The 16,261-nt window shown below is 46.6% G+C and overlaps 1 protein-coding gene across 4 annotated transcripts in view; it reads left to right on the top strand.

The window, feature by feature from the left end:
* The window catches only part of ABTB3 (ankyrin repeat and BTB domain containing 3), a 325,338-nt gene that overhangs the window by 259,066 nt on the left and 50,011 nt on the right, over positions 1-16,261 (top strand). For 3 of the 4 annotated variants that reach the window (XM_073788232.1, XM_033866168.2, XM_033866170.2), the window contains 7 exons: positions 1,070-1,235; positions 3,357-3,446; positions 5,441-5,542; positions 7,516-7,609; positions 7,726-7,861; positions 8,530-8,750; positions 10,194-10,372. In XM_073788232.1, the coding sequence (XP_073644333.1) occupies positions 1,070-1,235; positions 3,357-3,446; positions 5,441-5,542; positions 7,516-7,609; positions 7,726-7,861; positions 8,530-8,750; positions 10,194-10,372 (988 nt within the window). The remainder of the gene's footprint in view (positions 1-1,069; positions 1,236-3,356; positions 3,447-5,440; positions 5,543-7,515; positions 7,610-7,725; positions 7,862-8,529; positions 8,751-10,193; positions 10,373-16,261) is intronic. The other variant, XM_033866169.2, reaches the window with a different exon arrangement.

Below are 16,261 nucleotides of genomic sequence, written 5' to 3'. Positions count from 1 at the left end.
AGCAATTATACTCCAATAAAGATATATATTTTAAAAAAGACAAAGCTCAGGGGTCACCTTCCCCAGGAAGCCTTGCTGGATCCCCTAGGCTCTGTTTGGTGTGTGTCTCTGAACACCTCAATCACTGCAATTGCCACATGGCATTATGGTTGCCAGGGCCTGTGCCCTCTCCCCTTCCAGGCATTGTGCGCCTCTTGCAAACAGGTTCTCAGTAAATGCTTGGTGATTTGATTTGACAATTCACCATAAGAAGGAAGTAACATCCTTTGCAAGTGTAGTTTGTATCCCCTTCTTGAATTCCTTGATTCTCCTCCCCACCCTTCCCTAACCTGGCTCACTTCGCCCAACTGGCTCGGTTAGTTTCCAAAGCATCTCACCACTAGTACTCTTATTTCATCTTGCCAGGTCTCCGCCCTGCTTCCACTTTGAAAGTAGAGACTCCAGCCATTCTGTGTTCACTCGGCTAACGTTTTTAACACCTCCACGTGCTGGGTGCCGTCTGGACTGTGATGCAGAGACTTGCTGGACAAGGTCCCTGCTCTCAGAAGTCCCCAGCCTGGAGGGGAAGTCAGACAAGGAAAGAGGCAAATAGTAGTATATGCTGTGATGGGGGGACGGGGGGACACAGTATATGCCCAGGTCAGCTCTCCACAGACTGCCTTGGGCTCCCATCCCAGCTCACTGCTTTTTGCTGTGTGGCCTTGGGCAAGTCCCTTATCTGTGTCTGTTTCCCATGGTTAAAAGAGAGGGTAATGATAGTACTTACCTCTTAGGGTTATGTGGGGAGTAAACGAATTAACTCATGTAAAGAGTTTAACCATAGTGAACAGTCAGTAAATATTAGCCATTATTATTCTTAGCTCAATATGGTGTGGGAGCAGAGGAGAGATAAGACAGATAAGCGGCAGTTCTAAAGGACAAGGATCAAGAGATATCCACATTCTAACTGGAGCCCAGAAACAAGCAATTGACATGAAAAGCAAATGGAAAGTCTCCTTGGTGCTTCCTAACTCGAGAGCCAGTCCTGGCAAAGCTGCTGCACACACCTGACCATCTCTCCCTTCCTTAGGGCCGACGACTGCTTTTGCGCTTCTCGGAAGCTGGACGCAGTGGCCATCGAAGCCAAGTTTAAGCAGGACCTGGGTTTCCGGATGCTGAACTGTGGGCGGACGGACCTGGTGAAGCAGGCAGTGTCTCTCCTGGGGCCCGATGGGATCAACACCATGAGCGAACAGGTACAGGGTCCTCGGAGTGTCTGAACAGGCACCCCACCTCCACCATGTGCCCTGCCCCAGGGCAGGATGGAAACAGCAGGCACTGAACAGAGGCTCCCCCTTCTGGTGACGTAGGGTGATTGTGTTGTTGTTGTTGTCTTTTTTTTTTTAAGTTTTTAAAATATCTTATAAAAATATCCTTGTTCATCTGTACAGAAGTTGCACGTGATCCTTGCAGCTGAAATGGAAAATAGAGAAAAATAGACCTATTCCAGAAAGGAAATCATACCATCATCATCCACCATCATTTATATTTAGCTTGTGTCCTTCAAGCCCTTTTTCCAGCATAGTTAAAATTAGTTCTCTGCATCACAGAACAAATCCAAGCAGATTTTCACCAAACTTTCAGGGTGTGTTTGAGATACACAAAAGTCATTCTGAGGGACCCTAGGAGACACCTCAGAGACAGGCAGCCGTCCCCCAAACCACTGACACAGGTACAGTGAGAGGCTTGTGTATCTATCAGGGAGACACCCCGGGTGGGTGAAGATGTCACGGATGGAGAAAACAAACAGCAGCTTTCAATGTGAGCCCCAGATGGAAAGTCACAAAGGACAAATGGAATTGCTTCTCACATGGGCAGCTCATGCAGCAAGTTCCAGGGAAGGGATAACAGCTAATAATTTTCTTGAGCAACACAAAGGAGCCGTAATACACACACACACACACACACACACACACACACATACACACACACACACACACACACACATTATTTTTTAAGAACAAGGATTTATTATCTTTCTGGTTTTGGTATTTTGTATTAAAGATACTTTGCAGTATCATTAAATATTCTTTTTTTAACTCACTCTTAATGGCTACATAAAATGGTCATATTATTTGTTCAGTGAACCATACCTCAGTTGTTGAATACTTAGATTGTTTCTAATTACTTATATCAGTAATGCTGAGCTACATATACTTACACAAACCTTTGTTCAAATCTCTGATTATTTCATTAGGGAACTTTTTTTTAAGTGGAAATAGTCACTCAAATGCATCAACTTATCTTAAAGTTTTTGATCTCAAATTACTTTCCCAGAGACTGTTTCCTTGTACACACTCTCCAACTATTTATGTGTACCCTGTTAATTTTTTACTTAATTTAATTATCTTTTGCCTGTTTTTCGTTAGAGCTTAAGTGTTTTTCTTCTTTATTTCAAAGAGCTCTTTACATATTAGACATATAACCCTCTGTTACAATATGACAAATATGTCTCAATTTATTGTTTACCTTTTAATTTTGTTTATGTTTTCAATTGCATGTCCTCAACACTATAATGATTTTCTTTTGTGATTTCTTCCATTACTTTTATGCCTAGAAACAGATCCAGTTAGATGTCTTTTATGGTTTTAATTTTTTTCTCTATATCTCTAATCAAACTGGAAATGATTTTGGTGTATAGTGTGAGATAAGGCTCTAACCTGAACATTTTCCCAAATAGCCACCTTCACAACACTGTTTATTGAAAAATCTATCCCTTACTTCTGTTGGTTGTGGTACTTTGTAATAAGCAGGAATCGTGGGCAGATATGGAATTCCTGAAAGTCATTCCTCATTCCCTTGCCTTTTGCTTGTAAATGATAATGTCAAAGCTGACGTCGTGCTGTGGTCATACTCAGAGGCACCAATTTCCCTTGACACTGACCAGCAGCTCACATAGAGCAAAGATGACACTTATATTGTGAAAGAGAAAATGTCAAGGAAACAGTGTTTACCAATTAGATAGCTTAGGACTGATATTGCAGAATCCAGAAAGTTCCTAAGAGCTTTCAGTTGAAACCAGCCACTTGTTTCAGCAAACACTTTTAGATCTGTTGCACCCTAAGGCAAACAAAAAATCCTCCGACTTAAGCCAAGATAAATGCAAAAAAAAGGCAATGTATGTTTCCCTTCTTGCTTCCCTTTTGGTTTTCAAAATATGGAGGATTATGACCTTATAGGGCTGTACATTTACTTTAAAATACTGGATTTTGAGTACAGTTATAGCCTTCTTCACACAAGTAAGATTTTCCGTTTGTTTTGTCAAGTGACACAGCCACCTGGTAAACCTCCATTCTCTGGTTTTTAACTCACTGCAGGGCATGACCCCCCTGATGTACGCCTGCGTCCGCGGGGACGAGGCAATGGTTCAGATGCTGCTGGATGCCGGAGCTGACCTGAATGTGGAGGTGAGGGTGCAGAGGGCTGCAGGGCCCCTGGGCCTGGCAGTCCCTCGGGAAGGCGAGCAAAGAGAGGGGGGCTTTATCTCCCAAAGAGCCACCGCTGAGGGTGCTCAGTCCAGCAAATAGGTCAGACCAGCTGTTGGATTTCCTCCGTCCTGAGGCCCCAGCCCAACCAAACTCCAAGGAGCTGCCCCCAAACATTTTTTATTTAAAAACAACCAACGAGGCCACAAGGAGCCCTAGCTTTTCCCTCAGTTCAGCTATACCCAATCTCTGATTCTTCTTGCTGATCCATTCCTTCTGGGGTCAGGAAGAGAGAGCTCTCCTGAGCCATCAGCCCTTTCCTCTGCCAAATACAAAGTTGGTCCACGTACCCTGAGCTAAGGTGTAGCTCCCCCAGATCTTCCACCCTCCCCCACCGAATCCCGATTGGCTCACCCAGTTGGCCGGTTTAAACCACAGGTCTTAAAGCTAATTGCAAAGCTTCCATGAGGCAGTGTGTTATAGTGGAAAGCACACTCCCCGCAGGCTTTAGAATTTGACACATGGGTTCAAATTCTGAAACTGCTGCATCTTAGTAACTTGCTTTTCTGCTTGGGCAAATAGTTTAACCTTCCTGAGCTTCCGTGTTCCCCTTTGCAAAATGGGAGAACAATCGCACCCATCTCAGAGAGTTGGAAGAAATAAATACAGAGTAGCATCAATTTAGGACTCAGTTATTATTGGTTCCTGCCCCCGCCAAGGCTTATAATAGGTAAAATTACACTTTTTGACCATGTTCTATGCTGACTTAAGACCCACTCTCACAAAAAAAAAAAAAAAAAAAGAAGACCCACTCTCTTCCGGCAGCCTAATATTGGCAGTCTCAGAAGCTGAGAAGATCGATTGACATGCTGCACTCCTAACTCAGCCACCCCAGGAAACTTTTTTTAGTTCAAAATTAGATACTCTTGTAGTCTTAGTACTGTGGTTAAAAAAAAAAAAAAAAAGCATGCTTTATATTCATCTGAGGAAAGCAGGCAATAGACATGGTTTTGGATCCAGAACCATTTTGGATCTTATAAATTTCAGGTATTGGGGATTTTTTTTCCTGCTATGAATCCCCCAAGCACTGTGCACATCCCTGCAAAGGCTCGTCAACTTTGGGTCCTGGTGGGGTTCTCTGGTCCTCTAGCCCATCCCACAGCTCCCAGCTCAAGGTCCTCCCCCTGCCGGTGATTAGTGAAATCAACTGCTATGAAAGCAGCAGGCATCGCGGCTATATGGCCCCAGGAATGTTTGGAAGAAAAGCCATGTGTAGGTGGCAATCCTGCAGGACCCTAACCTTTAGCTGTCCTGCAGCCTCTCTCTTGGCCTGGGGTGTTTTGAGGTCCCCATATGGGAAGGCCAGTATCAGATTGCTCATTCGTGGTGTGCCCAGGGAAGGTTTGTGCCTAGGTTTCCAGTAGCATGAGGGTCCTTGTCAACCAGGAAGCCAGCAGAAGAATGAAGTGAGGACAGTGTGGGGTGAGCTGTGACCAGATGGCGATGTCCTCCATCAGAAGGCTGGTGGTATTGCTTGGCTTGAAAGCTCGAAGCAGACCTCCCCTTGCACGGGGTTTGCCACTGCCAAGAATTTCCCCTAAAGATGTGGATGTGATGGTAGTGGCCTCACACTACCTGACATCCTGTAGCTCTCAGAAGCATCACCCTCCCTTAAGCAGGAAGAGGAAACAGGCAGGGGAGCAGGCTCATTGTAGCCACCATTACAGCTTCTCCAAGGCTCCTTAGAGGTGATCAGAAATCATCCATTCAACTCTTTTCAGATGAGAAGCAAAGGAGTCCTTATTGTGACGGAGGATATAAAGTCACTACCCCACATCTCCAGTGTTTCCCGAGGCGCCTTCTAGGATGTCCTTTTGTACATATCTGGCCCACATGCCCAGCCACAGATAGGTCAGATTTGCTGGTCTAAGTATTGTGAAGGTCACATTTTGAAAATAACTTCAATTTGTTTATAGGTTGTCAGTACTCCTCATAAATATCCATCCGTCCACCCTGAGACCCGCCATTGGACGGCTCTGACTTTTGCTGTGTTGCATGGACATATTCCTGTAGTTCAGGTATTAACATATTTCCCTATCCACATCTGACCTTTAATTTTACCTCTTTCATGCAAATTTGTACCTCTCCCAGCATGCCTATTCCCTAAGAGATTCATATTGGTTAATTGCAGTTAAATATAGCACATTCATATCATATGAATGAAAATATTATATGTAATGCTCTATATGGCCTGGCTCTAACCAATATGAACTTAACACATACCCACATGCAGCCTCACACGCAGAGTGGCAAACTTATCAAGTTGTTCCCAGTTGCTCGGGGGTGGGGCCTGAGCTGTGATTTTGTGGATTTGTTCATTTTTGCTTGTTGTAACATGAACGTAAGACCTGGCTGGTGTGAGACCTTAGAACCTTCCCTTAGGTGTGACCCCAGTGTTTGCATAGAGTCTAGTGGTTTCCAACCACTGGAAAGAAACATCCAGGTCTCCAAGGGAGTGGTTCCAAAAGATACTTGCTTGGATCCCACTTATGGAGAAGCCCATCCGAGAGGTCTAGAGTAGGGTCTTCACATGTGTCTTCTGAAACAGCTCCCCGAGTATGTCCGCATCTGAGGTCCTTTGGGCACGTAAGTGTGTTTTGCCTGCACCTTCTCTGGCTGTTGTAGAGTTGGTGTTCGATGAATACCTATCTAGTATATTCTAGATCTTAAGCTCGGTTTATTCTAGATCTTAAAACTTTACTTCATTGGAAAAAAGAGATCAGCATCCAGATCCCTGACCACATCTGACCCCCTAATAAACGCTGAGCTTTGGGTACATCGGGAACTCACCTCCTTTTACGTGGTCCAAGCCTCTTAGAATTATGCAGAGCAGAAAATAGTGTGCTAGGGACCCCTAGGCAATGTTGGAGTGCCACAGGAATCCTTCGTTGTTTCCTAGGTCGTGGGAATCCTTAAGACAGATCCGAAGTCATGTTTCAGGAGGTTGAGTGTGTGACATGTCACACCGAGAGCTGGCTTCTGCCTGTAGAATGTCATGACCAGCCCACTCCTAGTGGAGGGATCTAAGAAAGGAGGGGTCAGAGGGTGGCCTAGTGGACACCAATGCCATCCCTTAACATGCAGTGGAATCCCCAGCCTTTAAATCAGGAATAGGAGCAGTGGGTAGCCAAGCAAAGCCAAACAGAAGTCAGGTCACCTCTGTGCAGCAGGTGCACACATCATGGGATGCCAGGTAGGCAGCCCCTTCCTGGCTGTGCCCTCAGGTAGCCCTGAACAGGTAAGACAGATGTTTCCCCCTCATTGTACATCAGCAGTGCTGACAGCACGTTCACTGTGAGATCCGGCATGGACAGCATCTCTGTGTTTAGGAAGCCCAGATCTCTCAGAGATGCACAGAATGGAATCATATTCAGCAGCGCTCTTGGAAGCTCACTCTGCCACTTTACTCACTGATCTTGCTGGCCAGAAAACTCAGCATCTGCTGAGCTGTCCTCAGAGCCCTCCAGGATGTTCTAGAAGTGATTCTTATCCTGGTTGGCCCTAGTGGTCCCCGAAGAGTTCTTCAGAACTCTTGCGTTGCTATGGCTCTAAGAGACCCCACTAATATTCTCCGAGGCTTTGTGTCACCGACCCCGAAAGGAAGTCCTCCAACCCTCTGGTGCCACGAGCTTCTAGCTCAGTGCTTCTAGAAACTTCTAATGTACATATAAATCACTTGGAGAACTTGCTGAAGTGCAGATTCCCATCATTCGGTCTGGGGTGGAGCCTCAGAGCCAGCATTTCAAACAAGCTCCCAGGGGATGCCGATGCTACTGTCCGTGGACCACAATTTGAGTGATCTGAGGCTCTAGAAGATACGAGAGGCTCTCGGTTTTTCCTCTGAGGTGCAATTGCCCTCCCCCGTGCACATGCTCACAGACCCAGAGGGAGGGCAGGAACACTGACGTCACACTGATTTCCACCACCTTTTCCTGACGTCCCCTCGCATGCATGTCCTTTAAACATCTCAATGGCCACTCTTCCTCCGCAGCTCCTCCTGGATGCTGGGGCCAAGGTGGAGGGCTCTGTGGAGCATGGCGAGGAGAACTATTCAGAAACACCCCTCCAGCTCGCAGCCGCCGTAGGTAAGAGTTGCTGATGCTCACGCCGGCCAAGGGGCTCCAGCGCGCTGGCCCTTGATGTGTCTGTGACTGTGTGTTTGCTTGATTCTCTTATAAAACCCCCTTCTCTGGGCTTGCAGGAAATTTTGAGCTGGTTAGTTTGCTGTTGGAGCGTGGCGCGGACCCCCTGATAGGAACCATGTACAGGAATGGAATTTCTACCACCCCCCAGGGTGATATGAACTCTTTCAGCCAGGCCGCAGCCCACGGACACAGGTAGGCTAGGACGGCCCAAAGCCACGAGGTCCCAAGTGGTGCTTGTTAAAAATGTAGATTCCCAAGCCTACCCCAGACCCACTGTATCTCTGGATGTGGGACCCAGAGGCAGACCAGTCCTGGCCAGCCAGCTTCATGCAGCACACGTCCACTCAGACTGGCTTGTCTGGTCCTTTCCCAGCCGGCTTTCCTATCACAGAGACGTCACTCTCTGCCAGGGTTGGTCAGCACTCATCCTATCACCTGTCGTGAAGTGAGAAGAATCCATTTTAAAGAATCGTAAAACCTCTCATGTTTGGTTACCTCCTGTCTACATTTCCTTCAGGATTTACCCCATCAGATTTTACTACACGTAACCCCAAGTGAAGCAAATTCACTATGGGGGGGGGGGGAAACTGCAGGCAGACGTTCTAGAACCTTCTAGATATTTGGGGAATGCACTTAGCTCCAAGTTGTCCTCAAGGAAACACAGCCAGACCTGCCCCACCATCTCTTCCATCCAGCAAACGTAGCACCTGTGGTCAGGCCTCTGAAACCGCCACCCCGGAGTTGGTCCCGTCCTTCCCTTGTCCCAAGTGAGAGGTCTCCCCACTTCCCCTGCCTAGTCCTTGCCCTGGCACAGCCCTTCCATCTCTGAGTGTCTTCATCTCTGGGTTTATGATTGACAGGAATGTGTTCCGCAAACTGCTCGCTCAGCCAGAGAAGGAGAAGAGTGATATCCTGTCCCTGGAGGAGATTCTGGCCGAGGGGACAGACCTGGCGGAGACAACCCCGCCCCCCCTGTGTGCCAGCCGCAACAGCAAGGCCAAACTCAGAGCCCTGAGGGAGGCCATGTATCACAGCGCTGAGCATGGCTACGTGGATGTCACAATTGATATCAGGAGCATAGGTCAGTCTGGGGACCCTCCAAGGCTGGGCACAGAGCCTTTGCCCAGCTCCAGGTCACACGCACACACACACACACACACACGCATGCACGCACGCGCACACACCCCACGCAGCCCAGGGAACTTCTCATTTGCTGGTTGGAGCACTTCCAGGCTAAGTTCCCACACCATCCCCATAGACAGCAGCATCCTGCCAGCCCCGAAGTCCCATCCTCAGGTCACCTTTCCACGATTCCCAAACTCTGGACCCTGAGTTAGAAATTTGAATCACCTGGGGAGCTTGTCTGAATACAGATTGCCAGGCCCTACACCCAGAGGCTCTGCTTTCAAGGGTCTGGATGGATAAAGGCTGGAAATCTTTATATTTAACAATCATCCCAGGTGGTTCCCAGTGGTTGGGGAATCGCTGCCTGAGAGCCCCCAAATCCATGAAGCGGCCGCCGGCACCAGCTAGGATGAGGGCATCTCTTCCCTAGGAAGGCTGCACCCACTTCAGGGGCAAAGCCACCCTCGGGAAAAGTTAGGGGTGGCTCTCCCTCGAGTGAGCTATGCCGGAGCCATCTCCTCCGTGCGTCTGGGGAACAGGCTGGCCTGGCCTTCACCCCTCTAATGGCACTAGCCCCGGCCCAGACACAGCAGGATGGAGCACGGGCTGTAAACACAGGCTGTGGCAGCTCAGGGTAGGCTGAGGCCCCAAGGAGGGGCCCCCGGTGCTGTTCTGGAAACTGGTCTCTCTTGGAGGGTGGCCGTTTAGTGTGGCGGACGTTTATGCCATCGCCCTGGGAGCCTGTGACGCTTGATTCTGAAGCTCGAGACCCTGAATCGTGTGCTTGTTATAAATAGTAGCGAGTGCCTCCGTCTCACAGTGAGGGGGGAGAAGCAAATCACAGCGATCAGCTGCTGGAGAGGCTTCTGTCCAGGGAGAGAGACCTGATGAAGTGCCTGCAGGTGGAAATGTCGTTTTGCACATGGGGGCGGCAGCAGCATCCTCCCGTGTCTTCACCTTCAGATGGAAATACCTGCCCTGACCAGAGCAGCGGATGGTGAGGTTTCACCACCTCTAAGCTCTGGGCACGGATGTAGAGGGGATGGAGACGAAGGAAGTCAGAACTCAGAAGGATGGGATCTGCATAAACAGTGTGCATTAGAATTCCAATATTCTACACAAGGATTATACCTTGTAAAATGCAGCCCCTAATAACGTGAGTAGCGTGCAGAACTAAACACCCACAGTTAAGGGAATCGAATTACGACCTTTAATTTCAACTTCTGCGGGTCTTTGGGGGGAAAAAAAAGCAACACTGGCTCTATTCATTGAAAGGCAGGCTCTTGGTCTCATGATGTGGTAATGTCCCCCGGAAAGGCCAGCTTCCAGATAAAAACACGCCTTCTCCTCTGGTTGTTTTCTGCCCTCCCCTCCCCTCCCCCACCTGCCCCCTTTCCAGGTGTCCCGTGGACCCTGCACACCTGGCTGGAGTCTTTGCGGATCGCCTTCCAGCAGCACCGCCGGCCTCTCATTCAGTGCCTGTTGAAGGAGTTTAAGACCATTCAGGAGGAAGAGTACACGGAGGAGCTCGTCACCCAGGGCCTGCCCCTCATGTTCGAGATCTTGAAAGCCAGCAAGGTACGAGGGCTTAATGCCGTTGTGCTTGTGGGCAGAGAGAAAGGCTGGGGGCTCTGATCTCCATGCTCCCTGAGCCTGACCCTGTCCCACGGTGGGGGGCAGGGGGGGGGGCTGCCTGCAGTCACAGCGCTGGCACAAATGTACCCCAGCTGGTTACAGCTATTTGTAGAGCCTTTCATGGGGCAGCCGCTTTACTGAACACCTGTTATGTCCCAAGGCACGTGGGCACGTGGGACAAAGTAAAAGATACCTTCCAGCCTGGGGAATTTGCATGAAAGCTGGGGAGCTAAAGCCCACCCATGGGCCCCAAGGACATCTGAGGTGGTTTGTGAAACAATGTTAAATTGGGTGGCACAGGCTCTGAGGGGTGTGAGATGCTCAGGGAAGGCGTCACTGAGGCGCTGAGACCAGGGCAGGCCTGGATGGACATTAGGAACCCAGCAGGAAGAGAGAAATGGGTGTAGCTCTCTAGGTCGACAGGATGCAGACCCTGTCAAGGTCCCTGGAAAGCCAGGCCCTGAGAAGGCTTTTCAGGTCTGAGGATTGCATGAGCCTAGCGCTTGAGGCTCACGCCTTCCTCAAGGGCCTCTGAATTCCTGCTGGCACTATGTTCCCAGCAACGGGGAAATGCCGCAACCCCTTCACAACAGGCTGTGCAGGACCCGGGGGTCCTAAGATAGTGGGAGCCTGTGAAGTGTCAGGGAAGTAGGCAGGCCTCTGAACCAAAAGGGCAGCGTGGGTTCCCCTGCCAGGCTTGGCCAACAAGCTGTCATGAGTGGAGAGGGGGAGCAGCCTTCTCCAGGTGGCAGGGATGGCCCCGCAGCAAAGCAGCAGCAGCAACACACCCAGCTGCTCCCTGAGCCTTGGAGCACCTGGCCTGGGGTCCAGAGCGGGTCCCATTAGGTATTCTCATTAGCACCAGAGTCTCAGCCTCTGGGGGCTGGATTTGTGCTTGATGTCAGGCCCCACTGAGACCCAAAACGGGAGGAGGTGTGCCGGCCCTCGGGTAATGAGCCTCAGTGATTCCACAAAGAGCAAAACCTGCTGGAAGTATTTCAAAACCAAACTCTCCCTGCCCCTCACCCCGCAACTTGAAAAATAAATAAATAAGGCCTGAAACTACCTAAGAAACCACCTTAGTGAAAAATCATTGCTAGGTCTGTTCCCAGGGTCTTGGTGTTCTAATTGGTTTTTGGTTTGGTTTTGTTTTTTTCTCTTCTACGGGCTGTAGTGGGAGTTCCAGAAATTACTAAGGCATCCTATGTATTGAGGAAAGCTAATCTATGGATTTTTTAAAGTAAACTTCACTTTGAAGAATGAGATACATCAGAAAAGTGCCCAGATCGTAACTATAGATCCTAATGAATTTTCACAAGGTAAACTTACCTGTGTGGTCAGCACCCAGACTGAGAAACGGAACATTGCTAGCACGCCAGCAGGCCCCTTATACCCCACTCAGCCACCACCCAGAAAGGGCAGCCAACAGCCTTTGAAAGTAGCACCTGGAGGCCTGGAAGAAGCCAGGGGCCTTTGGCAGATGTAGACTAGAGCCTGCTCCCTGTCAGCTGTACTGATCTTGGAGGGTGGGGGGAGCCAGGGATGGGGCAGGAGCAGCGTGTGGTCAGGAGCGGGGGGCAAGTGTGGGGAAAAGGGTGCTTTCAAGAGTCAAGTTTGCCCTTATGGGGGGGGGGTCAATGGTAACCCCTACTGGTGAGATGTGGTATTACACCACCATGTACACTGACCACAGGGGACAAAGAGGTGATCAATTTCCCTTGGCTGCCGGGGCAAGTCAAGCAGTCCCCAAACATGGTGATGTTCCTGGGGTCAAAAGATGTCTAGAGAGAGATGGTGGCAGAGAAGTTCAGAGAGTTGAGAAAGTGCTGCAAAGCTCTGCCTTCAGAAAGTGTCCTATTGGAGGAAAGGAGTAGCCATGCATCACACAACTAGCTAGCATTGTCCCTTCTCCCTCCATTAACGGATTCCTGTTCAAATCATGTCTGCTGTTCTGTGGGCACAAATACCTGGTTCTATCAGAGTAGTGGGTAAGAATATAGAATTCCTGTAAATAAATCCACTTTATGGTCAACTCACAGAAATACAGCCATCCTGTAAAGTGAGGCGATGCCTTCTCCGCATCCGTGACTCTTGCTCGGTCAAACGTTACTTGAAATCTAGTTGCAGATGTGCTTTTTTGCCCCCAGTTATAAATTTTATCTTTAAAAGGGTTCAGTGTCTCTAGAGTTCCCCAGGAGTAGAACAATACAGTCATTTTTTAAAATACATCTATTTAAAGAGAGCTCCTGGCCCGTTTCTCCCACACATAACTCCTCTGGACATTTATTCATTCTGTAGTCATGAGTGCCTCCTAGGCTACAGGGGTGACAGGACCTTCTTTACCTTCTTTATGGAACTTACTGTGGCCAGGGGAGGGGCAGACACATAGTACACAAGGAAATACGTCAGCAAAAGAGAGTGAGAGCATGATAAATGCTATGAAAAAAATGAACTTGGACAACGATGTAGTCTCTGGTGCAAGGTCTAATTTAGAGAGGATGGTAAGAAAAGTCTCCCAGAGGAGGGAGCATGTGAACAACCACCTAAGTGAGGAAAAGCTTCCAGCCACACAGAGGTCTGGAGGGAAAGCATTCCAAGTGGGGGAACTGCAGGAGCTCAGGCTCCAGGTGGGAACGTGCTTGATGTGCTGGGGCAGCAGGAAGCTGCGGGACACAGGAGAAAGTGTAGGAGATGAAATCAAATGGCACGGAGCCTTTCTCAGAACATGGTGGACATTTGGGGTTTCTCTCCACGTGAACTGAATAGAACAACGCTGGAGGCTTTAGCCTCCAGCGTTGTTCTATTCAGTTCACGTGGAGAGAAAAAAAAGACAAAACACATAGCTCATGTCCAGGGTGAGACATGAGCTATGTGTTTTGGGTTTTTTTTTCCTTGTGGTTTATACATGTTTTTAGGGGTTTTTCCCACTGTTTTAAAATTGAGTTTTGTAAATTAAACTTTTTATTTTGAGACAATTGTAGAGTCACATGCAGTTGTAGGAAAACATACAGAGAGATACTTCATTTCCCCCATGGGCAATATCTTGCAAAATGACAGTTAAATATCACAACCAAGATATTGACATGATACAGTAAACATGCAGAAAACTCCCATCACCATAAGGATCCCTCATGTTGCCCTTTTACAGCCACACTCATATCTCTTCTGCCCTCACTCCCTCCTTATGCCCCGGTAACCACTAATCCGGTCTCCATTTCTCTAATTTTGTCATTTCAAGAATGTGATTTAAATGGAATCATACAGTATGTAACTTTTTAGGATTGGATTTTCTCACTCAGCATAATTCTCTGAAGATTCTTCCAGGTCGTTGCATGTGTTGATAGTTAGATTCTTTCTATTGCTGACTAGTACTCTGTGGTATGGACAGATCACAGTTTATTAACCACTCACCACTGAAGGACATCTGAGTTGTTTCCAGTGCTGAGCTATTACAAATAAAGCTGTTTAAACATTCCTGCACAGGTTTTTGATATGAATATAAGTCTTCATTTCTCTGGGATAAATGCTCAGGAGTGCAACTGCTGGATTGTATGGAAGTTGCATGTTTAGTTTTTAGAAACTGCTAAACTGGTTTTGAGAGTGGCTGCACCGTTTTATATTCCCACCAGCAAAGTATGGGTAATGAAGTTTCTCCACATCCTCCCTGTTTGATGCTATTGCTATTTTTTATATTAGCCATTCTGGTAGATGTATAAGTGGTATCTCATTGTGGTTCTAATTTGCATTTCCCTAAATGGCTAATGATGTTGAACATATTTTCATGTGTTTATTTGCCATCTGTATATCCTCTTCAGTGAAATGTCTCTTTGTGTCTTTTGCCCGTGTTCTAATTAAATTGTTTGGTTTTTCACTGTTGAATTTTGAGAGTTCTTTGTAAATTCTAGAAAATAGTCTTTTGTCAGATACATGGTTTGCAAATACTTTCTCCCACTCTGCAGCTTGTCTTCTTATCCTCTTAACAGGGTCTTTCACGGAGCTTCCATTTCGAGGAAGTCCAATTTAAGTTTTTCCTTTTATGGAGCTTATGCTTTTGATGACAAGTATTAGAATGCTTTGCCTAGCCCTAAATCATGCAGATTTCCTCCTGCATTTTTCTCCTAGAGTTTTTATAGTTTTCTGTTTTACGCTGAAGTCTGTGATTCATTTTCATTTTGAGTTAATTTTTGTATGAAATGCAGGACTCAGAGCAAAGTTGTTTTGTTTTTGTTTTGCCAGTGGATGTTCAATTGCTCCAGCACCATTTGTTGCAAAGACTATCTCTCTTTCATCAAATTACTATTGCAACTTTGTCAAGTCAGTTGGGCATATTTGTGTGGGTCTGTTTCTGAGTTTTCCATTCTGTTCCATTGATCTATGTGTCTGTCCCTCCACCATTACCACACAGTCTTAATTACTATAGCTATAAAATAAATCTTGAAATTGGGTAAATTTGTTCCTTCCATTTTATTCTTCTTTCACAAAATGAATTTAGCTATGTTAGTTCTTTGCCTTTCCATATAAATTTTGGAACAAATTTGCTATATGAACAACAACAGAAATCTTGCTGAGACTGATAGGAATTGTGTTAAACCTCTATATCAGTTTAGGGAGAATTGACATCTTTTCTATGTTAAGTCTTTCAATCCATGAACATGTTAGTCTCTTGGTGTCTTTAGATCTTCTTCGATTTCTTTCATCAATATTGTGAGTTTTCAGGGTACAAGTCCTGGACATGTTTTTTTCTTGCTGTACGCGGGCCTCTCACTGTTGTGGCCTCTCCCGTTGCGGAGCACAGGCTCCGGACCCGCAGGCCCAGCGGCCATGGCTCACGGGCCCAGCCGCTCCGCGGTATGTGGGATCCTCCCGGACTGGGGCATGAACCCGAGTCCCCTGCATCGGCAGGCGGACTCTCAACCACTGTGCCACTAGGGAAGCCCCTGGACATGTTTTATTAGACTTACACATAACTATTTCTCTTTTTTTAACAATTGTAAATGGTGTTATATTTTTAATTTTTTGTCCATGTGTTCATTGCTAGCATATGGAAATACAGTTGATTTTTGTATGTTTATCTCATATCCTGTGACCTTGCTGAACTCATTTATTAGTTCTAGGAGTTTTTTGCAGATTTATTGGGATTTTTCTACTTAATCATGTAATCTGCAAGTAGAGATGGTTTCATTTCTTTCTTTTCAATCTGGTCTTGGAGATTTCTTTAAGGGAAGTTTTTTAAATTATAAATTCAATTTCTTTAATAGTTACAGAGCTATTCAAATTATCTACTTAATATTGAGTGAGGTGGGGTACTTTGTGTTTTTCAGGGAATTGGTCCGTTTCATCTACGTTGTCAAATGTATGTGTTTAGAGTTGCTCATCACATTCCCTTATTACCCTTCTGATGTCTACAGAGTCTGTAGTGATAGCCCCTATTTCATTCTTGATTTTGTTAATTTGTGTCTTCTCCCTCTGCTACTCTTCTTTTTTAAGTTTCATTGATTGCTGCTCTTATCTTTATTATTTGCTTGCTTTGGGCTTATTTTGTTTTTCTTTTTTTTTCTTATTTTGTTTTTCTTTTTCCAGGTTCTTTAGGTAGAAGCTTAGAATATTAATTTGAGACCTTTCCTCTTGTCTTATGTATGCATATCTTTCTCAGCACTACTCTGGCTGTGTACCGCAAACTTTGATACCTTTTATTCTCATTTTCATTCAGTTCAGTGTGTTTTTTATTTCCCTTGGAACTTCCTTTTTGACTTATGAATTATTTAGAAATGTGTTGTTTAGTTTCCAAGTATTCAGAGATTTTCCTGTTATCTTTCTGTTATTGATTTCTAG

This window comes from Tursiops truncatus, chromosome 11, assembly GCF_011762595.2.
Source record: "Tursiops truncatus isolate mTurTru1 chromosome 11, mTurTru1.mat.Y, whole genome shotgun sequence".
NCBI lineage: Eukaryota > Metazoa > Chordata > Mammalia > Artiodactyla > Delphinidae > Tursiops > Tursiops truncatus.
This window is presented reverse-complemented; position numbering and strand designations above follow the sequence as displayed.